This window comes from Anopheles bellator, chromosome 1, assembly GCF_943735745.2.
Source record: "Anopheles bellator chromosome 1, idAnoBellAS_SP24_06.2, whole genome shotgun sequence".
Taxonomy (NCBI): Eukaryota; Metazoa; Arthropoda; class Insecta; order Diptera; family Culicidae; genus Anopheles; species Anopheles bellator.
Genome location: NC_071285.1, coordinates 14,662,310 through 14,687,589, shown reverse-complemented (window position 1 = coordinate 14,687,589; position 25,280 = coordinate 14,662,310). Strand labels below are relative to the sequence as shown.

The window sequence follows — 25,280 nt, the reverse complement described above, 5'->3', positions numbered from 1 at the left end:
TCAGGCTCAGGCCCGGTGAGCCATTTAAGGTTCACTCAAAAGACCATAAAACGCTGGCCCGAACCGAACGGTTGCACCGAGCGAACATGGTAAACATGTTGTTCATTTGGCAGTTATGATCCGGGCACGGACCGGGTGGGTCGTCGTCGGCACCGTAACCTAACCGGGTGCATCATCATAAAAATCTCGCGCGAAGAGAAAGTTTTTTCGAGGGAAAAAATCCGCACCGTGGAGATTATGGCGAGAAAAAACATGTGCCACACAGGGTTTGATGGTTTAAAGCGGAAAACATCGAAATATGCCAAACCCTGGACCGAAAAGGATCATGATGAGCTTAGTGAGAGAGAGAATGAACGGAGAGCGAGAGATGACAAAAAAGCAATATCATGCAGAACAAGGAAAAGGGCGAGCCTTGCGCCAGCGTTGTTTGAACAGGTTTGGCGTAACGCGCAGCAGTCGGTCGGTCGGTTGGCTAGATCCTCGACTCGTGAGCTTCCCTGCGAAAAGCTCCCCTCATATCCTGTCGTGAGCCCTGCATAGTGTACATCGTGTTGGAGGATGCACTTGATTCGCTATAAATAACAGATTGGGCGGCGCAGCGCAGCATCGGTGGCCGGAAGTGCCACTATGCGCAGCGCGCCCTTGTTTACCATACAGTCACCGGCATGGTTCACCAAGCACGGGGCTACACGCCCCGGCCGGGGCTCATACTTATTCAAAAGTGAGCAATCTGCTGCGTCTGCCCGGAACCGGATGCGTCGGAGCGACCCGAGCCTCGAATCTAACCACCCGCTACGGTACGCCCTCTACATGCGGCGGGCGATTCGAAGATGCATAATGGATGTATGACGGCATGTTTACAGGAAATTTAACAGGAGATATTTTAACCTCACACGGCCACGGCCCCGACGGGCCCGGCGGATCCGGTGGTGGAACTTTTCGGCATACAACGCACAGCCTGGAGTGCCGGGCTCTGTTGGCGGGCCAACATGGGAAGGAAGCGTTTACTAGGTCGCGATTATTGGCAAAATCCCGCCTGGAACGTATCCTACTTCATAGTTGGCTGGTCGAGTTTAATGTGATTAACGGAGCCAGGCACGCAGGAGGCTTCTGGCCCATAATAAGTACTTAACTTATTCAATTTCCCTCCAAAGCTGGAATTTGAAGAACTCTTTTCACCACATTCCGGTGCAGTACTCTAGTGCCTGCGTTAAACAACTGTCCGGAGTCCGCCAACGGAATCCTGTACGAACCCAACAAGGAACGCATTGGAAAACCAAAGATCGGTTTAATCAAAAACAATCGGAAGCAATCCTAGTTACGGTGCCATCATCAATTCCCACTGGCCGAGAACCTGAAAACCCCGAGAAGTTGCCCCGTCAACCCGATAACTTTACGAGACGCGACGAGATTGATATAAAGTGCGCGGATCAACGGCCAAATGACTTCGGGTGAAACAGGCGGCACAGGTGTCTCCGTGGACAGGGCGGGCGCCCTAATGGACTGGCGAAGAGAAACTTGTGCGTGGCAACAACCGTGACTCGCTAATGCCGGCTGAGGCACTGCTGGGAATGACTGTAGGGTTCGACCTGTAGGGTGAAGTTGAAGGTAGCGGAAAGGACCGCACAGTATCGAGTGGAATGTTTTCAATGCCCAACACTGTAGGACCTCGAAGCAGTCGCTCCCTTAGAGTGCTCCTAGGCAGATTACAGAGCTCTGATTAGTTAGTGATGGTGTCAGGATTGTGAAGGTTCGTGTTGTTGGAAGGACCTTGGTCCGCACCAGCCATCACACCTACCTACCTTCCGTGTCGTAGACGTCCATCTCGATGGACTGCGAGTGGCAGTGTTGGTACTCTTGGCGTTGCATGCTGAACCGTTGGCGGCACTTGTGGCGTGCCTTCGCGAGCAGCGGCGATGTTACGGTCGCGGTGGCGCTGCTCTCCTCCGCTCCTGCTCCAGTGTCCCCGGTCGCCGCGGCCGTCCTCCGCGCGAAGCTGTCCCGAGCCGCCGCCGACCAGAGCAGAGACCTGCTGCTTTGCTGCTTCGCCGGCTCGCCCCTAGGGGGCGCTGGCGCCTCTGCCGACGGTGACGCAAGCGATACTGCTGGCCGCAGGCTAGGGGCGGGCTGAGGGTGGTGGTTCGGGTGGGGGTTGGAGGAGGAGGGGGAAGAGGGTTGGGAAGCGGGCGAACGGCGGCGCAGGTGCTGGCGCTGTCGGCAGTCCCGGCGGCAGTCCCGGCGCACCGCCGACGAGGCGTGCCGCTCCCGCTCGCGCTCCTCCTCCTCCTGCCGGCGGGCCAGTTGAAAGAGTAACAGAAGCAAAAGGAGAAACACTAGCACCAGCGGTGGAAGCGGAAGCAACAATACTACTACCTTTACCGCACTGATACCAACACACCGCCGGCGGTTACGTTACAGGAGGATTACGTGTGCGGGGGACTAGAGCGCGGATTGATGATCCTCCTGGATGGGGGGTGCAGGATGGGCCGGCGGACGAAGTGGCAAAGCAGACCGGCGTGACGCTGCTCTGTGCGGGGGAACCTGCCGTACTCGGCTCGCCGTAAGCCGATTGCAACGCACGGGGCACGGTTCTTCACTCTGCTCCGATTGTAGGACACTCTAGAACACTGGCCACTCGGGCGGCACACTCTATTGGCTTCGCCAATCCACGACCTTCGCACAAGATACGCACACGCAGCCCACTCACTGCTGCTGCTGCTGCTGCTGCTGCTGCTGCTGCTGCTGAACACTTTTTACGGCCACAATTCGACGACCACGACGCCCGATCGTCGGGTACTTCACGTCGAGATAGTAAACAGCGGATTATTGCAGATTTCACCGGACCATTGAAGCGTGGAGCACTTTTCCCTTCGCAGCATGCCACCGTTGTCGTCGTTGACCCGGAACCGGAAACTACTGTGGGCACCCGATGGGAACATTATTCGTTAATTTATGCACTCGACCGGGCGTTTGAAAGTAACCAGGGGACCGAAAAAGGGACCCGAAAGGATTACCAGCGATCCTAGCATTATGGTGCCCCACTGTACCGATTTGCTATCAAACTTCTGCTTAATTTCCCCTCGGAAAGTAACGAATGACGGTTACGCGTTACGCTCAGTTACCCCGGTGTCAGGAACCTGTCAAGCTGCATCCACCTTTGCCGCCTGTGCGGTCTTGACTGTAGATGGCACTTTATACAATAGTTGCTTGTGAAGGGCGGTCCCAAGTTCCTGCGTCTTCTTTCGGACGTTTATTTCGTTATCGTTGGAGGTTGACAAAGTTTCGCATCCGGGAAAAGCATGGCGACGCTCAATCTGTATTGCCGCAGAATGTTGGCGGTTCTTAGTCAGCCTCAGCCGCACGTAGGTGTAGGAAAATTTCAAGGAAAATGCATCACATTCGAAGCACGTTCCCACCCATTGTGACCAACTTGAGGTTGTTGCGTGAAGGTGTTCACCGTACACTTTCTATGCTCCTTTTCCACATTTTCATTGAGTGTTGACGTCGTTTATGAATGGAAACTTTTGCCGCTCTCGTCGCACTTGCAAGAAAACTTTCAACGGTAGCTCAGATTATCGCGCAGAGTGACCGGCATCTGATCCTCAAAGCGGATCATACGAAAGGAGCATAATAGAAATTGTTACAATCCCTAATAAATTGGTAACCGGGTAAACAAATCGCTAAGCAACTCACAATCGCCATTTCTTTACGGGTACCAAATTGGAGAAAATGGAAACAACAGGTTCTCGGGCACGCACGCACCGCAAGGTCACACGGCTGAGCATAATTCAACGCCAAAGGACCACAGTGGCACAGGACCTTCACGGAGCGTCCGACCAAAGCACCGAGGACAGGGCGGGCCCAAGTTTGCGGGTGCATAAACTTGATTCTCCATTTCACGGGCACAGGTATTTTAGTTGTCCTTTTGACGTTACTCGACGACGTCGAGGCGTATCGATTCAACAAATGCTTCCGTCCCGCGATCCGGGGATACTATTTCTTATGCGCCGGTGACGACGACGACGACGACCGAAGACACCTAGCCAAGGTGATCATGGTTGTCCTACAGGGCACGACGAACCGAAAAGCCATCAGTCCCTCCACTAGCATACAAATGGTGCGCACGGACCACGGGTTTCACCAACATCAACTCGACTCCACTATCGCCCGGTGTATCGGGTAATAGAAAAATATCGCCATCGTTTAGGGGCGGAACGGCATGCGAGTGGCCGGCTATGGTGGGCCCCCCCGAAACGGAGAGCTGTAATTCATACCATCGATTCCACTTCAGCGAATAGCGAGGAAACCGAGCGAACCGGTCAGCGAATGGGTTACGCTGGGGTAGAAAACTTTTCCTAGCCAAGCTCGCCCGTTCCGAAAATGCGAGCTCGGAAAGTTCGAGCCACATTCCTGCTCGGAGCGAATCGAAATAGAATTCCGAATGAGTTGTCGGCTGAATTATTCAGCACGGACTCGGGAGTCGAACTAGCGAAACATAGTTTTCATACATCATCGGGCGCATAAGTCCATATCTTTGAGTACCAGTAATTTCGGTCCATTGGCATCATTGGGACGTGCCAACGATATTACTTTTCCAGACCGGATCGGTGCGTCCTTGAGAGGCACTGAAGCACTGTAGTTGTAAGTGGCTCATAGTGCAGAGTTCGAAATTATCGAGAGGATGCTCCGAAAACGTAACGATGTAGGAGAGTGTATTGATCTGTATGATTCAAGTGCGGTTGACCATTAGAAATATGTTTAGCATACGTCCTTGTGGCCGCACGGCTCGGTACAAAATTTTCATAGTAAAGTACAAACTTGCCCAGGCGTTTTCTAACTTCATTACCACAGATACAACATCTTCTCTGGCTATCAGCTACGGTTCCGAATTGGAAGCAACTCATACCAATTAGCTGCAGTCCCTGTGAAAACGTTTGCACCGTCGTCCGATGGATCTCCTCCGTCCAGTTCCATTTGCCTCCCGGGGAATTGCTTCATTTCCGATGTACGACGAACGAATGGTGGAATCGTTTTGCCAACATCACTCGGGGCCCGTCACTCGAATTCCGGTGTTGAATATTAATGTCTCGCTGGCGAGCTCAGTGAAGCGCTAGTCATGAAACGGGCGCAAACGGCCGAGATAGTGTAATGATTTCTTCATTAAACTTTGGCTCCGGGGCTGCGTTCGGACTGGAGCACAAGTCCGGTCAAGTCTAGAACGGCAATTGCTGGTGTTCGTTCGTAGTCGCATCAGGTGAAGCATTTGCCATCGTTCCGTTGACGGTCACGTAAACCCATCAACAGGTTGATGGTACCGGACCAGGCACAAGGACGATCGTAAACGCACCAGCGATCCTTCACGGCGTTGATCGACACGCAAACCGTCAGCCGGCGACTTTTGCTGATGAAAACGGTAATGGTTCGTCGGTTCCAGAGTCGTCACCGAGCCGGGTCTTCTGTCGGCCAACTCAACTGGCTGTGAATGACGTGAATCTTAATGACCGACGCACGCAAATGCAATGCTTGACGTGTCCCTGTCGGCGTTGGTCGAAGAAACCTGTCCAGGGGTGCTCGGCCCGACGGAAGTTCCACGCCCATTGGACATTTCCAGCGTGGCGCTGTGACGTTCATTTGCCCATCGGCCGATGCCTTAAAGCTGGCTTTTGGCCGTCGCCCAACTGTAGCACAACAGTCGCCGAATGGACGGCTCCGCAATCTACGATGGTGCTACCTGTTACTCTACAGTATTCGAAGGTTAAACCAGAATAAAAGAAGTCTGAAGTCTCTTTTCAAGAGTTTGTAGATTGATTCCTTGATGGTCCGTGATGGCGCAGGCCACCGTGGAACCGGATGTCAAATATCAATCTTCTCGACGGGAAGGTCTCAACCAAATTCAAACACATTTCTAAATGCAGACGCAACCTTTTCAAGGCTCTTTGAAAAATCGGAATTAAATTAGCTGTCCATCGAGTGGTCGAAGCTAATTTGGGCAAAGTTTCATGCAAACTATCAATTATCCGTCCCATTTCTGAAGCCATACTTGCGCACGATGGGCGTTGCGTTAAGTGGAGAACGAACCTTCAGTTCCTTCCCCTCAATAGGCTGGTGTAGGTTGACCTAAATGACGTCGGTATTCAAGTTCGACCCGCAAAAGCCAAGCCTAGAGTGTGTCGCGATGCCGCGGGCTTTTACTTCCAAGCCAGGCTCGCTAGGTTGGGGTTTTTTCAGCGGTCTCTTAACGCTGATTACAGGCCAATGTTATAGTCCAAAACCGAAGGACTACAATCCATAACGATGCTTATGAGTTCTGCTTCGCACTCCATTTCTCGCTTCCCGAAGTCAACCACGAGGCCGAAGAAGAGGGAAATGGAATGAATGCGATGGGGTCGGCCGACTGAAAGAGGGAGAACGGAAGAGTGTGTGACAGAAATAGTAAGTGGCAGGCTCTCACTGTAGAGGAGCCACAGGTTTTGCGATGTACAGGGACGTGCGCGACGAGGTGGCGTCCAGGTCGCTAAGCCAAGGTCCAAGTGTTGAATAATTAAATAAGTCAATTAGTATTGAAAATTGATACCGCCTTGGCCGAGATGGCGCTGGCCGATTTGCGGAGGCCAGCGGCGATGGTGAGGTTGAAAGTTTTCCCACATCCCGTTCGGGCGGGGACCAAGGGGTAGTGGTACTGTTCCCGTCACTTCAGGGGGAAAGGGGTTGCGGCCTTCACTGGGTTTCGATCGGGCCACTCAACACTATGCCGACAGAGGATTCCGAGAAAAGCCCGGTCCGAGCGAGCGGAAACCCATGAACCACAATGTAGGCTCGCGGAAAACTCGGCGAATAAACGCAAACCCATGTATGTGAGTGTGTGTGCTGGGAAATGGGCAACATTGTGGTGGTCGCTTGAAGCGGCTCACGATAGCGGCCAGGAGCTGGTAGACGAGCTTGTTATTTAAAACTTTTTTGGGATTTATGGAAAGTTGAATGGAGACAATCTTTGACAAATGATAGCCAATCATCGAAAGCGCTGAAGTAGAAAATTGTATTAAAACGTATAAAAGTAAGGAACAATCGATAAACTGGACCAGTGGCCTTGAAACAAATGCAAATAAAGAAAAAGAAGACGTGTTTTATCAGAAATGATGCAGTGTTTTGAAAATACAAACAAAATAAAAAAAAACAATTAAACCAAAGCAACTTATGCGTTGCATCTGGTTCCAAACTTCTGTTAAAAGCACTCTCGCCCGGTATGACCTTTACCGCTGTTGTCATGTGGCACCGTGGGAATCGCAGGAAACAACTTCTGACAGGTTCTGTGCGCTGTGATTCCGGTCCCAAAATCACCGTCCCAACAGCCAAAAACCTATCCCTTCTTAAATATTCTCTAGTTTTTTATGCTGAAAAAAAAACACTTCCTCAACTGCAAGAACGCGAGAGGAAAGCAAGAAAACCTTTCAAGCGCCACGGAAGATAAACTTCGCATGTGGAAAATTTGCATCCGGCACGGGGAAGGATGCTGACAGTAACACGTATCCGAACGAGGGGTACAGGTATGGTTTGGGTGGTCTGGAGTGTTGTGCATAAATTGCACTATTGTATTTGTTTCCAAAAATAAAAAAAACTAGTCACGTTCCCCGAATTCTACTGACATTTTTCAAGAACCACTTTTTCACTTCTTGCCATAAATGTTTTATGCCTTATCCTGTTCGGGGCCGCACAGACGTTGCTTTAGGTTGGCTTTTTTTCTGTATTTTGACAGAAAAGGAAATGGCCTTGCTTCGTGACTTCGTTGGAATGGAATCACTATGAACGGGTCCCGGCAAAGGAAAACCTTTCATACGGCGCAACATAGGAAAACATGTTGTACAAATTGTTATTATCATGTCGTATCCAGGTTGTAAACATTTTAATTTATGATCCGTGTCTTTGAGGTGAAATTGAAATCCAAAAAGGTCGGCGTTTCGGTGGAGGTTGGAGATACTATTTGAATATAACCGGAATTTATTTGCGCTTAAAGGTTGCACATCATAATTGCAATGCAGTACGAAAAGTTGAATTAAAGTTCAGACAGTTTTCAACTACTTTCTATTGCGCTTCCCATCAAAAATCATTTACGTGGCATGACAAGGTCTTTCAAAATGACTCCACTTCCCGGAAGTGGATAAATCAAGGCGCATCGTTTGTGCACTGAGACCTCCGACGATGCACCCAGAGCCCAGATTCGCAACAGCAATATTCCCAGCAGCGAACAAAGCCAAGCTTGTTGTCAAAGCCACGGAACGGTGGAAAGTTGCTTGCCGGTGGCTTCCACAAGCACGCTGGAGAAACAGTGGATGGGCGCCTTTCAAGTAAAATCTAATAAATGTTGAATTCCTTTTTGTGGTTCAACCCCACAACTACGCCACAAACTGGAAGCCTCGGCCCCGGGTTGCTCAAAATATAAGCAAACGCAGTGAACATCATCATTCACGTACGCCCCACGACGCATCGGTAAACGACGTTACAGCGGAGCCGGGCATAATCGGGTTCCCGAACTCACCTCGAAGTGGCTTTTGGGTCGTTGATCGATAATCTGTCACATTGACACTTCACATTCAACATCCGGCGACCGGCGGAAATCAGAAACTCGAGCATTCGTGAGCCCAACCAACTTACGGAGAACATGGTCTATGTTCTTGTCCCATCTTTTAATCGATTGGACAACCCATCGGAACCATGGAAACCATGTTTCTGTGGCTCTCGCTCGAAAGAACTTTTGGGCAAGAGAAACCCCAACGTGGGATATCGGTTCATTTTTCACCTTTAAGTAGTTTCATCTTCCAGCAACCTAGGATCATAGGTGGCCACGACTGCTGCCGGGGTTTTCGGGGGTACAACACGGGATAACAAACGATCGCATCCTTGGAAGCGATGGAACCGAACCAATGATGCCGTGTGATGGAGTGTTTTAGATAGCAACAACAAAATAAAAGAGAAGGGAAATAAACCCAAAAATAAACTTTCCCAACTGCCGGTGGCTTTCCCTTTCGCCGGAACAAGCTCATGAAGCTTCGTCCCGTTCCATCCCCAACCGGATACTGCCCCGAATGCATGCCCTCTCTATGGACCGGCAGCTGGTGTTCGCCAAAATTTCACTACGCCCTTCGATGAGGGATGAAACATCAAATTAGATTTATTGTAGACTATCAATTTTTTATCTTCCCTGAGGCGAGATTACAAGCTACCAGGGATAGACTCCGCCCGGACCCCGGGACACGGCCAGCCCCTCAACCGGGCGAGCAACAAGCATCACAGCGTAGCCCACCTAGTTTATGCTGGGCACGATACTTCGGTCCCACAGAAAGCGTGCAGTGTTGGCGTGTGTGACACCCACGGAACGGAGCTGCGCCATTGAGTTCTGTTGGTTCTGAAGGCTTCTGCACGGTTCCAGCCTTCGACGGCTCGATGAATTCAATTATCAAAGTTACTTTAATTACTCTTACGGGAGCCTGGAGATTGGTTATTAGATTACACACCGGGCTGCAGTAAACGGTGATCGAAAGCGAGTCGGTTTGGCAACCAAGTTCCGCACTTTGGCCATAAATTTGATAAGTGGAGCAACTTGGACTAGGCGTAAGTACGCACATCTCGTGGAAGAAAATCAATTAGTTGATTGTGTTATGGCTACTTTGGAGAGATATTTTTGGACAATAAATCAACCACAGTCCTCATTAATCGAGGTCGGGCAGCAAAAGACCAACAATTTGTTCGGTTTTAATGCTGGATTTGCATTCGTACAGCCTTGTTCGCTGGTTCTTTGCATTTTAAATATTTGCGATGATATTTGTTGAATGCAATATTTAAAACTTTTAAATTTGCGGAACGACAGTTTACAAAATTTACTGCCACAAAAAGAAAGGCAAGACACTGTTTTGTTGGTCACGATCTGATGGATGGTAGTGACGCAACCGGAGATCGTCACAAAAAAACCCCATCGCATGGTAAAAACGACCCACAGAGCTGGGACCTGGTCTACGTCTGTCCGAATGAAGAAGTGTTTTCCATTTCTGCTTCCGAAACCGTTCGCCACTGAAGCACATTAGCTAATTAAAATTTATAGCATCTGCCAGCGATGCAAAATTGCACCACGCGTTTGGCTAAAGTAGCATAACAACAAATACCAGAATACGTGCAAAGACCATCTGAGTGCTGCCGAAGAAGGTTCGCTTCTCGTTGGCATTTGCGTTCGTTTTGCAACTCTTTGCCCGGCGTTGATTACAATACCATTTGCCTTCGACGGCACCAGAAGATTCTGTCTTTGCAGGCAGCCACCAACACTTTGGCATCCCTGAGCGGTAGCCTCAATCTTTGCACAAACAACTTCTACCGACACCGAGGAATTCCATTTCCGTTCGGTTGACGGACACAGAAGATGAGAACAAATGAAAAAGCCAACGATTTAAAGCCCACGAAGTTTGCGCCGTGGTGCTAATGGGAACCGCGGGAACCGTTGCCAGTCGTTGCTGTGGACCGTCTTTAACACGGACGTTGGTTAAAGTTCTTTATGAATTCGTGAATCTGTTCGGCATTCGTTTGCATTGCCCAACATTATCAGCAACATCATCGGACGTTCAAGAGTGCCGGACGTCAGATGGCAGAACTTGGCCTCAACATGGCACAATTTATCATGTCAGTGAGGAAGCGCACGGTTGAAGATGTCGCACGATTGCCCCGCGAGCCCGCCCACCACCTGTGTCCCCTTGTTATATCACTAGTCCTTTCCTTTTGCTGCGATGTGAGGTAAGTTATGTTTAAGCCTTGCCCCGCCACGCCATGACGCCGAATTCGGTTCCGCAACGCCCTCCAAACAACGGCACACTGCGGCAACTGTGTGTGGGTGAAATAACCGTTCGGCGAACGTGCCTCAATTTAATTAAATTAAACGTGACCCCAGTGCAGCGGAATGCACCGCAACATCGTGCTGAGCTTTTGAGCGCGCCCCACAGTCCCAGAAGCAACATTTTCTACGGCAAAAAATGGCAGAGGTAAGAAAGAAGCTGACCGATATAGTTGCGGGCGCACAAACGGAGAGAAGCACTGGATTTCGGAAAGTACAAAAAAAATGTGTCAAGTTGAAGATCTGGCAAGTAAACTTCTTGAACGCAGACAGTCTTCTATTTGTGGCCCAATAATGGCGGACGGTTGGAACCGTGTCACTCTGGCGATCTCACTCAGTGTCACTCAGAACCATCGCGGGTTCTACGTGGGCTACACATCACAACACAATCGTTTTGCTGGCGGTTGAAAAAACGGATGTCGAAAGTCCTTTGCCAATATGTCGCTTGGGAGAAAACGCCACTTCCAGAGCCGTTAAGAATCGCGAAAACTGGTGTCCTGTCGCACCAGAGATTCATGCTCGACTGGCATCGACGTCGAGCGACTCGATATGGTAGTCAATCTTCGTCTCACTGGAAGCCGGCTACAGCTCGATCACCACCGTGTTACACCGTTTGCGAGACCGTGTGCCTCGTAGAGCAATCGTTTCTTCTCCAGCAATACACACAACCAAATCCAACAACCACGATGAATGTTAAGCCCTTCGCAATCTCACATCTCGGTGGTCGCACAGGTGATTCGGTTAAATAACGGTCCCAGTGTTCGAGTGCTGGAAAACCTCACACACCTGGCACTGGCACTGACCCTTTGAAGTTAGGAACGGTTGCTCAGCAAGCAATCCTCCGTAACATCGTTGCGGTTAGTGGCTCAACCGATGATATTGGCAACGGCAGCGTGTTACGATCGGTATGCGGTCAATGCCGATGTCACTGTTAACAGCACCGTCTGAACATTCCTTCGAACCAGCACTAAGCCAAGGAGCTGCCATTCCAGCGCGCGTACGGCTACCACCATCGTAACTCAGCCACTCAGTACACCTGGCCCACGCCGGTGAGTGCCGGGCGCCACTCAAATGCCGGCTCCGGTGCGGACCATGCCAGAATATTAACGTTTGCGATTTTACGATACGATGATGACGGCGATGATGATGGGTAAAGGTGAAGGATCCCGCATGCCGAGTGCCGTGCTGTTGCTTCCGACGGGTGATGGGTCTCAGTATTTTTAAATAAACTGCAATCAGTGCAGTGAATACTTTGGTGCTGCGGTGAGAACTCTTTTGCACAGTTGCAAAACCTTCGATGAAATGATAAGCCACAAACACACCCATTTTGGGAGATATGCTTGGGATCATAAAGTGTAAGGGAGAAGCTCGACTTTGGTTTCATAAATGATGAAAAGCATCGAGCGGGCTGTAATATTTAATTTTACAATATTCAAATCAATCAATATTCAAATCAGCAACTTTACAGCTCTTGCCAATCGCAAACATTCGCTATTGATCGTTCATTAGTACACAAACACTCGAAGCGCATGTTTACCGACTGCAAATTGATTTCAGCAGTAAAGCAAAGCAAACACGATGTTCTCACGCTGCCTCTAAACTTGTAGCCTAAGCGTGGGCAGTGACGAGTCACTCACAAATTTAATGCACAACCAACATGCAGCATCGGAAATAGCGGGCAACGGCGTGGAAACTGGCCCGACCACACGAACTGGCAAGTCACAAAGTCAGATGAAAGGAAATTTGCCTCTGACGATGGTGTGCTTTTCATTTTGTAAAGCTGCCACTCTCGGCCGCAATTGCCGAGGTATGTGGCCGGTACAATGGTGCAAGTAGGGCGGCTGGACCTTTGGCGGAAGTTGCCATGGGTTTTAAGATTAAATTACGGTTCTAAGGACCTGCTGCTGCTGCTGCTGCTGGGGCGAGGAGCACAAAAACTAACACAAACAAAGTGCAGCGAACGGACGCACGAACTCGCAGAAAGGGGGATCTATCTTGATTTCCGGTTCACAGAACAGCTGGAAGTTATCCACTTAGTAGAAGGGGCCCGGAGAAGAGAAAAACTGGCTGCGGGGTGCACCTACCACTTCTGTTTGAAGAGGAAACCTCGTTCCACCTCTGTGGCAATCCCCGTGGTGCAGTCGCTGCGGAATGCACTTTTGCGGCCATTTCCTGCTCAACGCTGCTTTTGCAGTCACTTCAAACGGTGCGCACCTTCCAATGGTGCGATCGTTTCTTCTTCGTTGCAATGATTTCACACTCGGTGCGCTTCATCCAAACCTCGTACTAGGAGCGGACGTGCCGAGGACAGCATCATCGACAACCTGCAGTTAGTGACCGGTAGATACCGGTCACCAGAAACACGAATGCCCCGATGCCTATTGCCGTTCGAAGCGTGGCGTACTGGGCGTCTCCATTGCCATGGAAAACCGCCTCATTATCGACTTCCGTCGCTACGAAGGCTGGTTGGTCCGAAAAACAACACCCCGTATCTGTTATCTCCTTTCAAGCCCCAATCGGTCTGATGTCGCATTCGAGACAAACTGCAAAGCTGGCACCTGTTAAGGCACCGTGACATCCCGATGGAGGCGCCTGGTCACTTTCACGTTTTACTACTTGCAAGAACTAACCCGGTGGTTGTGCCAGCGTTCGGCAACCTCGACGCCTGCTATCCGAGCGCGTATCCGTCAATTTAACGCCTTAATGTGCTCTTTCATGTGGCAGCTCGAAAGTGTAAACCGCATCGAGGATGTAAAACCAAATCCAACGTCCAATGTCGCCAGAGAACCGATATGGCGATCTTCGCCTTCTTCCGAGTGGGGAGCCACGGAGCACGGTATCGCGAACCGAGTCGAACGACCGAACACGCCACGCCAGCAACAGTGCTAAACCAGAACTGTGCCACCAGCGAGCGTCTCCGGTGAGCGCAACCAGGACCTGCGGTGTCATGCGGTTTGCGTTTCTACGGGTTTCTCTGCACCTTGCGCAAAGCTGAACGCGGGTGATTCCACTACGTCACCGGTTTTGCAACCAGTGGGACAGCCAGGAGGGACGCTCGCCACTCCTGAATCCTGGAGTCTCCGGGACCGCGACCGGCACTGACACTGGATATTGCTGGACTGACTGACGGCGTTATCCGCGCTTCTATCACCTGGGCGCGCTAGGGGTGAGCGTTGTTTTATTTTTGCCAGTTTACTTCTTCCTTCACCTTCACCTCCAGCCGAGTCAGGTCCAAAGGGCGAGAACGATGGCGTATGACGGTGATGACGGAACGTCAGTGACGGTCACAACGGGGCTCGACAGACGACTGCTCAGCTACGGCAGCGTCGTCGGGCGAAGGATCGATACTTGCAGCAACAGCATGAGTTTACAAAATTTATGAAAATCGATTTCAACATCTTCCATCGGGTGCTGCCGGTGGTATAATGTCTTAGCTTCCCGTAGTTTGATTGTACCCTAGATTAATACATCATTGTGAGTTTCGAAAGTTTCCAATTAAAGAAAGATTAGCACGGAAAGGGAAACTTTTTGGAAATTGGATACAAAATGGGAACCAAGAATTGAAGACACAAAACTTACAACCATTTAAAATAATTCGACACAGAGAGCCAATATTTCTTTCTGTGCTTCCATACGCCACCGGGGACACCTTTACTGTCCGATAAAAAATGATAATCCTTCGTTTACAAGAGTATTCATCGTTTGGATATTAATCGTTCGAACCGATAATCTACGGGCCCGCAAACCAATCTTTCGCAGTCACGGTGTACTTATGTTCTTACGTTTGTTTATTTTTGCGTACTTTCCCGGACCAATTTATACGATTTAGGGGATTAAAACAGAACGGAACCGAACGAATGCAAACCACACGAAGGAAACCGTGTAGCTCCTTGTGTAGCGCACGACTTCTTCTCTGCTAATGTCTTGCTCTGCTGCCGTTTTGTTACTTTTAACACTATTGCAAGGTACACCTTATCATGGAGCCAACCGGAAATGCTTCGCACCGAACGAGCACGCAAAACAAATCGTTCGAACCACACTTTGCACCGACCACCCGAAGACTGATGATCGTCAATCGGAATCCTTTCAAGACCCCTCTCTGAAATCTCCAATCACTCAAACCGGTGGACAACCACCTTACGGATTGTGCGGGGCAGGAATTGTCAACGCTTTTCGGTTTCTTTCTCAACCCTCTTTTGACCTTCGTCTTCGGAATTACCTCCCGGGAAGGGGCTCCGGTTCCTGCAGCGTGAGGTAAAACGGGCAATAAAACACCGGCGTAGTGAATCCATGCCTGGGCAGTGCCTGGGGCGAGAAATTTATAGAACTGACCGAAATGGCCCGAAGAAATTCTTCTAGCGATTTCCATAACTTTTCGCCGGGCCCGAGCTCCACAACGGTTAATGTGAGGTTACGTCGGGTGGGGCCGATTGCCTGTTCTGGTTGTTTCGCCTCTGTCTCGTTCTCGGCCGGCTTCCAAATGTAATAAAGTCTAATTTACATTTTTATCCCCAATTTAACATAATTGTAATTATCGCTTCCGAAAGGATGGCAGGGGTCACATTTCAGAAGAAAAAACTCTTTCGAGATTTATGAATTGTAACATTTGATCCAGCGATGATAAGAATGCCAGTAATTTATGCATCTCAATCCGAAGCAACGTTATTAAGTGGGTAGCATTTTTCTGACCTCTAGTGAAGTGTTGAATATTTCTAACTATTTTGGAATAGTGCAAAATGCTACGGACTATGATTGCTTTCGCCTTTCCCCATTATCGTTCTAACGACAGCCAAACCGGGCTCGCATCCTTATATCCAACCGAATCTATCGAATCGAGGGTCTAGAGAGCCAATGTTGGTGTGAAAATCATTCTAATGCAAAAAGATCCGGCCGTCGTTTTCCAACGTTCAGCTCAACCTGGGCCACGGCAACCATATGCTGCCTTTGCCGCTTGAAAATGGGCTTTTGGCCCTGCTTCTTGGCTCGGCTGCATGATGTTTTCGCATCGGTCCTGGAACGGATGAGAAAACGAACGATTTCCTTCCCATAATAGGGGTTTTCGAGCTCGAGTGCAACCCATTGAAAGGTCGCACCAAAGTTCCATGCCGTGGTATCCGTGGCAGCCCTTCCAGACAGGATTGCGGGATGCAGGAGTAATTTTCGTTTCTCATTGTTGTCCCCATTCGTCGGATCTATTATGTTGTCGCCGAAAGCCACGTAGCACACCCTCCCGTGGCGGCTGGCGGACTCGGTGATAGGAAGGCAATTTCCCAATAAGGTCCTTCCCCACCACTTGGGATATGTTTTGTGGATTTTCAAAAGATTTATCGAACGGAATGTGTGTCGTTAGGCTCACGACCACCAAACAGCAGATCAATTATCGCCAACGTGGCCTGAATATTTGGGGGCAGCTCAAAACCGGGATCGAAACGGAAAAGAGGGACAAGTCGATGGAATTAATGAAAAGAATGAGGCCATTCCTATACTTCCCTACATTAAATGACCGATGGGCCGAAAGGGATCAATTTGGTGTTGTTGTAAAGTGTACGAAGCTACTTTAAAGATGAAGACATTTTTAACCGAAGACAACAGCCTTTAGATACTTACGAAGCGCTACCAGGAAGATACAATAACCGCAAATACCAATACTTCACTAACCTGTCAATAGAAGAAAAAAACGACATTACAATTTAATTTCAATTTAAAATAAATAATATGTAGAATATAATAAATATTGTTTCTATCAATAGCAATATGTGTCAATATTAATATAGCAGGGACCTTGAGTAGACAAGAATAGCATAACGGTTGCTAATTATCATTTGTTCTCGTTCGGCGGTTCTATAGGCAAAAAATCAATGCCTTATTTTAACAGTTCATGAATTGCGCTTAGGCAACATCATGCTTCATCATAGAGTTGCTCCATCGGAACGAAGCGAATCTGGAATTCGGTAGGCAACATTTATTTATTCCACTCGTGCCGCAAACACATTCCGAAACATTGGTTGGTCCGTCGCGAGCCACAGGCACACGTAGCCGCCCTCCACACTCTACGAATAGCTGTTGCGCAAATCATATCAAAATCAAAGCTCAACAATGCCGATTTTCCATGCAATGCTGAACACTGCTTGGCTCGCTGCTAGCCAGGCACCACTTTGACTCGTTTGTGTAAGAAATTTGTGCCCTTTCGCTAAACTTGGGCCACTTGTTCTTAATACACTGGACGGAAGGCCCAAAGGGTCCTTTCGAGGGAACTTGCCAAACCTCAAGCCCTTCGTGGACTAGCTTCGAGTGCCCGGGAGCCCGTTCGCCGCGCGTTTCGGGCCGTAGATTTACGCCCTAGGGCAAGTGGTTTTATTTTATGTTCATCACGCAGTGAATGAAATAAAAAAGAACACATCAAACAACGTCCCTTGAGGTCAGTCGAGCGGGTTGCGGAGCGGCCGATGGTAAAGTCTGTGAATATATTTTTACTGGCAAACCCAACGGTGCTACGTTGAAACGAGCTGGTAATAATATTGTGAGCAGCCGTATCGAACGCCGTAGTACCGGGCGTAGGATAGAGCATAGTAATAATCCCACAATGAACCGGCCAAGAGAGCTTTTCGCATTAAACTCGTTCCAGAACCTGTGTTTTCTGTTGCTGGTAGCGTGAGTCGAGCTTAGTGGCACAACATTAACATTCCTTGAACGTTTTTTAATGCTTTCCTGTCAGCCAATCTTTTGCTCAAGTGGGATGCAGGACCGGTCACGTCGCCATGCCGAGAATCGGTTGTGGTTTATTTTTGCAAATCGAAATTTCGGGCTCCAAAATTTGCATATACGTGCCATTTGCGTTGCTGTATGATTGGGGTGGATATCATTAAATCTAACGCACGGTACTTGTGTTGGCCAGCTTTTCTATGCTTTTAACTACTGTCGAACAGTTTTACGAGGATGTTATGGCTTTATTTTGCCAACAGGAACAGCTCACTCTATCATCTCGACGTGGTGTTTGGCAACGGTACAATCTATTGAATCTGGAAAACTTTGCTCAACTGCCTAGTTAATGTTCAGCTGCAAAAAAGAGGACTCTGTTCTGTTTTTGATGGCTACCGTTAAACTTGCTCGATAAGCTTACACTTGATTAGAGAATAGGCATAACGTAAAGAGGCTTTTGCAACATATCCTTCACAAACAGGCATCATGGCAAACAAACATTATACGGTATAAGCTACTCGGCAGTCCAAATTTATTCGCCTGAAAATGGTTCGGAAATTGCTGTGTACCAATATTGATCAACATCATCACTGTGGACCCTACGGTCGTACTCGTTCAACAGCTTTATCAATGCAGAACTGTAATCATCACCGAAAACAACGGTGAACAGTGGAGCGCTATCCATTTTCAAGGGTTTCCATGCGGCAATCTTTATTGGATTTTTACCAAACAAAGGGGACGATAATCGCCGACCGCCGAAACTGTCCTCCGGCAGTGGGAAAACAATTAATGTGATTTAAAAACATGCTCGGCGAGTAATCCGGAAATGGATGTTACGCGCGAGTGTCTCACTTCAAAAGCCATGTGGCGTAACACACACGACAAGCACATGGATCAGTCCCTGGGGGGAGTCTGAATGCAGCAGACGAGTGCTTCACGCGAAGAGAGAAAAAATGCTAATAAACCACCCGATGAGCAGCAGCGGCCGGGACAGATCGGTGGGTGATGAATTTTCAATTTCCGACGCACGAACGGCACTGAAGCAATCGCCGCGGGTAATCCGATCATAAAGATGAAAGTGGAAAAATAAAAGTGCGCCCACACGAGAAGCGCAGAAGGTATCACGTTCCTCTCGAACTGAAACCGGTCATGGTCGTTTTCGCCAACGAACCAAATGGGAGCTGGTCTGGAATTCAGAATAACACCCCTGTTTTATGCCCGTCGTTTAGAGCCATGATGCAAAATAGTGCTAATTTTCTCTGGCAACATCCATCCACAGCATAACGTTGAAAGGTCACTGACCCCAAGCGAAACCCGGCCAGACGCAGGCGGCCTCGCTGCACCATTCCGTGACTAACTGCAGCAACTGCAAAACGGTCACGCGAGTGTTTGGAACACCTTTGGATGTTTATGCAGCCCCAAGGTAATGTTGATACATAATTATAGATCAATTAAAAGTCAGGCACTAGGATCAGGGGTCATCAAATTGACCAAACCTCGAACCAAAATCTCCAGAGTTGAAAGACCCTGTGGGCAACATTTGGGCAGTCACTTTCGCATAAGGAAATTGCCTTTTCCAACATAAAATATATTTCAAAATAATACAGAAAACACTAAAAAACAATTTGGCTAGTCTCACGCAGCAACAGGTTGCAGACGGAAAGCTTACAAGTTCCGTGCCATAATAATGATTTGCGCGAGTCGGGGAACTCATTGAGTTGAAGCTTTATGCTGCTATAAAATGGAAGCTTTTCCAGCGATGCTCTCTCTCACTCTCTCTCTTTCTCTGGCCCTCTTTCCCAAACAACTCCTTGTTCATCGAATTACTCCAGCAGGACTTTCGATGTTTGCTACAGGCCACCAGATGTCTCTTACGACACGTGCAGCCCACATTCGTCCTTTATGTAGCCAGCGCGCTGGTCGGGCCGGTTCCCTGTCTCTGTTTGCGGCGCGAAGCCGTTCGCCGAGTACATAACGTGACTCGCATTTTTTTCGTAGTTTACTTTTATCGTCTTGTCTGACGTCTGAATGCCATCGCCTTCGAGTAAGTGCCGTGACCAGAGCCCGCCACCGACCGACCAACCGCCTCGCAAGCTACACTAATTACCATTGGCAATGACCCAGTTGCTTTTTTCTTCCACTGCAACGCTGTTCTTCGATTTTCTTCAAAACAAACCACCACGACGAACTTCCTTCGATCGCGCCGAAGAAACCGGTGCCAAGTTCGTGACCGAGCCGATAAAAGTCGAAGGGGCGATAAAGTGACTGTGGCCGTTAGTTTCTGACCCCTCCGAGGGCGGCGAGGATGCCTCATCACCATCATCCACCGTCGTCGGTTGACTTCGCCGTCGGTTTTTGGGCAGCAACTTGAGCAAAGCAAAGCAAAGCAACAAAATTATTTTTAGGGCGACGAATCCATCGTCGTTTCAAATTTGTTCGCCAAATATTTGCCACTCAATTAATTATGAATTTTGGCATGCATCGCAGGTTTCGTGGCCGGTCGCTCGGTCCATGGTACGAGGGCAGCGGTCGCAACGTGCTATGCGTTTTACCACAACCATGACCTGCCCTTCAAAGCTGCCCGTGAACCGCGGTGGCAAATGAAGCACCCCGAATGTTGTCTAAGATATTGGAGCATGTATTAGTCCGGTCCTTCCACTGCCCACCGTGACCTAGACCGGGAGACCGCACACCTGGAAAATGTCTTCCACGCGATCCATTGCGTAATGCTATGCCCCATAGTGTAGCGTCCCACTCAGTCCCACCGGCACCACTTGGCAGCTAAAAATAAATTATTGAACCACGAGTCGAGTGGTCGGCCCTCCGAAAAGTAACATGCTGCTCCCCAGCCCCACCTTCCTACCCGCAAGGGTACCGCAAAGGTGTGCGTAAGCGACGCCCCAAGTGCAACGCGACCGCGCGGCAAAAGGGTGCGCCCTCGAGGAAACGTCCGTCCTTCAAAAGTCATCATTTTCGATTCAACTGTCAACCATTTTTCAAACCATCGCACCATGATATCACCTCCACATTGAGGAGCAGTTTGTTTATTTACTCCAATTTTTAGTATAACAATTGTTTTAAGGACTGGGAATTATTAATGAAAGTATTAGATCAAAGTGCATTCGATGAAAGGAAATTTAAAGGACCGAATAATTTCACAAAATGGCAAAACAAACAAACCGTTAACAGCTCTTTTTACGATTTAACTGATCGCTTTGGGCACGACGAAACATTATCTTGCCATTTTGAAGATACTGAAGTTATAAATAAAGATAGGTTCTCCTGATAGTAGCAGCACGGTGTTGTTGTTCCAAAAGCCGATCAGCTGATAGCGATTACGGGGGAGGGGTTGTTGAAATAATGCAGCGTACCGTAATTTAACGTCCAGCTTTAAGCCATATTAATCTGGCTGATATGCTGAAAGACGATTTTTTACTTTGTTCAACTCGCACGTGCACTGGTCGACGTAAATTGATTCCAGAACATCGTGTGGCTGGGTGGCACTACGGAAGTGTTAAATTGATCAGGTTGCAGTTGCCTCCTTTCTCGTAAATATTTTCACATTTTTCATGTAGTTACGAACTCCCGTACACGGTGAACGTATGCAGCGCATTCAATTGAGCCAGCAAAATGGACTAAACGTGCCGTAGTCGAGAGCAGATCGTCATAAGCGATTGTAGTGGTGTAGCCTGTGCCGTGCCGTACCATCATCATTATTTCTCAACAGCGTCCTGAACGGTCGAAACGACAGCCACTAGCAGCTACTCACTGCGGCTTAACGACCGGAACGACAGGATCAGGAAGCCGGTCGGCCGAGGAGAGCCGGTAAGGTGATCGAGTGGTCAAACATGTGGATACCCAGGGTACTGTATCTGCTCCACTCTACCGTCGGTACTGCTTCGTGGATCGATTTTGTAAACGATGGAGTACCGGATGCAAAAAACAAGAAGGCAGCACATGTGTTTACAGTGCGCTATATAAATATCGAGGGTCACAAGCTGACTATCGTTGGCTTCTTGCACAAAACGAACTTGCTTTACACAAACACTGTAGAAAAGTGCTAAAAAGTGAGGTAAACTATAATTGGAAAACCATCGTCAAAAGCACCAACCACAATGGCATGATTGGCTCTCCTAACAAGTGCATGCAATGTGTCACAGTGACGGACAAACCCCCAGTTGGGGTTGGCTGCTGTCATAACTCTCCCTTTTGGTCTTGGCCTTTTGGTTGTGTTTTTGAATTATTTTCGGCCACGAAAGCAATGCAACCAGTGGGGGTTGAGTGTTCGACGTTCCATCGTTAAAAACAAGAAAGGCAACAATTGGTCGAAAGGAAGTACATCGTAAATATGAAAGGCTTCAAAGCTCTTCTTGCAGTGCTATGTTAATGGATCAAGGATGACACAATATGACCAGTGACCAATTAAATGACAGCACACAAACTATTCTGATTTATGAAATAACATTGTGAGTATTACAATTACAGAAAAACGTGACAACTGCAACAATCCCAATAGACGCGTTAGTTTTCGAAATGTAATGCTTAAGATAGACACAACCTTAAGGACCTCATCAACCTTACCCTACGCAAAATATAACCATAATTGGAGGACCTGTTCCTTCTCGGGCGGTTCGCGCCACAGCCCCAGAATCAACAGCCCCAGCTACGCTGGCCCATCAAATTAATATCGAAATCGAGTTCAACAGCCCAAAGGACTCCTCAGCTGGCATGTGCCGTTGATGGTCGCGAGTTTATTTTGATTAACCTCGGCCGACTTTCGTCCCCACAGCGAAAAGGCCACTAGGGGAGCGTGAATGAAGTTGTAGATAGCACGCTCTCGGACGAAGAACGCGCGAAAAACGGACACCATCACTAGCGGGAGCCAATCTGCGCTACTCAATCAACATATTTTTAGGTTTCTTTCCGTCCCGTGATGGTGTTCAATTACAATCAAACACTAGAGCGTCTCGCACCATTAACGCGGCACGGCCCTTACTTGAGCGCTCGCTCGCAAATCAATAGCCACGATCTATTGGTTCTGCGAGGCGGCCGTTTCGAAACCGGTAACAAACTGGCTCGCACAGCTCACGGCGAGATAAAACCCCGTTCGTTTGCTGATGAACACCCGTTCGAAACGTTCCGACATTCCGGGCGCAGCTCATCGTTTCGCTGAATTTCCCGCATGCACCGAATGAAGATTAATGAAGACCCGGCGGCGACCAATCGGTCCGGTATTCTTTGGTGCCCCCGTGGAACGACCACAGCGGGCCGCAGGCTAAACGAATCACTTTAATTCGGTCGATCCACGCGATCCTATATTAATTGGCGGCGTGTTTGTTTTGTCACCGAGTCGGCCATGATGATGACATATGTACCCCGCATACTCACGCGGCTTGGCCACCGTTACCAGGATCTAGATCAAATCGGCAAATCGTCGGCTTTTCTCGATTCTTCGAAGCCGGGAAAGGGAGCCATCGGAGCTATTTAATTAACAGTAATGAAATAACTGGGCAAACCAATGAGTGACTCGCACGAAGGCGATGCCTGGACAAGACACTAATTTGTACTATGGCAAGCGCCCTTACAATGCGCAACAAAAAATGCCACCGCCAGTGGTATCTAATATTCGAACCGTTTTTTTTATTTTCAGCCCGTTAAGATACCAGTGTTAAAGTCTTACAAAATTGTGTCTTTAGTTTCTCAACTTTGGTTTATTTATCATCGACGACACGCGGAAGCAAACAACGCGTTATCTGTGCGTCACGGTTTTGCGGGAACCCCTGTTTGTCTAAAAGTATCACCATTTACGGACCGCCACAGATAGTCGTCGATGGTCGATAAAAATATTACTGTGCCTTACTAACGGCCGTAACGCGCCAGCATAACGCGTCACGAGCTCTCCAAATAGAGCCATTTAGCCGATACAGTTCTATTGAGACCAATTAAGTGGCATCAAGCCAATGGGTTTCCGATGACCGGCTGGACCCGGCGTCCTTGCTACTCCGAATACTGGCAAAAAACATGACACAAATACGAGGTGCTGTGATTTATCCACATTCAGTAAATAAGCCATACGCCGCGAAAGGCTCGCCTCTGGACTCGGGAAGCAATAAACGTCTTTCGGTAGAAATGGAAATATTTTTAAATTCATTCATTCCGAGGCCGACCATCGGTGCAATATTCTAGTCACACAAATATAAAGTCAGGACCGATGATGGCAACTTTATAGGAGCAGACTGAATAATTCATGGCCGGTGCGTTGCAAAGAAGCCACACTGTTGAAGGTATTAGTAGCGGAAAGTGCGACAGTAAACCATGCCTCGGAGCCGCCGAAACTGTTGTGCTTGCCAGGAAACGGTTTCTTGTGGCGTCAATTTATGATTCTCATTATTATTCTTGGTGTGTGTTATTTTGTTTCACAAGAAAAATATATCATGTTTTCTCTTTACGTATAATTTCAAACTATTTAACCGCAGAGCATACAAGTATTTAAACAATCCACACGACTGTCGACGCCAACTGCGATCGCTTACCTTGCTGCTGCTTTTCGGCCTCCAACAGTTTCCCCGTAACGGCGGCTTCCTCATCGACGTTGGCCGCCGTCGGCTCCGCTTTCGTAACCTTGAACCGCTCCGTCATCGTCGTCTTCCCGCGGAGATCGTTTTCGGTGTGGTTTCACTGCCAGTACCGTTCCGTTTTCTTATGCGGTTCGAAAGGACGCAAAACGGTCAGAGCCCTCGTCGTCCCATAAAATTCGTACACTACACTATAAAAAGAGCACTAAATTGACGCACAGCAAACACCAAACTACGGCGAAGAATCACTGCCTCACAAACTTCACGGTCTCGAGCTTTTCCGGTTTTTACTCACACACTCAAATACGGTGCACGACACTACTTCCTCCACGGAACACACTACACAACCGGACCACTTTCTATCACGAAACACGATGGTGAGGCGCCGGCTTTTGCTTCCTTTCTAGCGCTGGAATGTCGGAGTGCTACGGAGGTGAAATCGGAGGTACCCAGATGAGTGGCTCGCAGGACTTCACGGAATGTCTACCGGTGAGAAGAAAATAGAACCCCCAACAAGAGGGCCGTTACTTCGGTCGGGAGCTTGAAGCGTTGAAATGAGCGTTTCCCTCCGCGTGCGCTGGCTACTCATAACGCATAATGGTTCGCAAAGCCTTCTTCGACAGTTTTATTTACAACGTGCATGTTTCGCTGCAATCATGCAGCAAACGTGACACACGTGGCGTTGTGTTTGAATTAACGATGGTGATGGCCGTTTGGCGGAATGTTGATGCATTGCAGAATAGAGAATGCCACAGCAATCAGGTCAATGTTTAATGCTTCACTTCACACATGGAACCGGGACGCGTTCGTTTTCTGCAAACCCCATGTCTAATCCCGGGCCGACGGTGGGATTAAACTGAAACGCGCGGTAATCCTTCTTCAAATCCCTTTTAACGATGAAGAATTTAATTTGGACACACCTATCACCGGCCCGCGTTGATTATCTGCCCTTCTCTGACTATGCTCCTGAGGCACACAAGGTGGAAGCAATCAATTTTTAATTTTCTTCCTTCTGATGGGGGTTTTGAAATGGAATAAGGGATTTCAAAATTTACTTTGTTGGTCAAAATTCTCACTGAAAGCTACCAGCAACGTATGCGAACGTTGACGCTAACCGGTTAGTTTCTTCTTCATAA

General features: G+C 48.7%; 1 protein-coding gene across 2 annotated transcripts in view; it reads right to left on the bottom strand.

The window, feature by feature from the left end:
* LOC131205545 (solute carrier family 12 member 4) overlaps positions 1 to 24,226 on the bottom strand; it is a 91,578-nt gene extending 67,352 nt beyond the window's left edge. For both annotated transcript variants that reach the window (XM_058197684.1, XM_058197685.1), the window contains exon 1: positions 24,103 to 24,226. In XM_058197684.1, the coding sequence (XP_058053667.1) occupies positions 24,103 to 24,208 (106 nt within the window). In that variant the 5' untranslated portion in view covers positions 24,209 to 24,226. The remainder of the gene's footprint in view (positions 1 to 24,102) is intronic.
* Between the last annotated feature and the right edge of the window lie 1,054 nt (positions 24,227 to 25,280).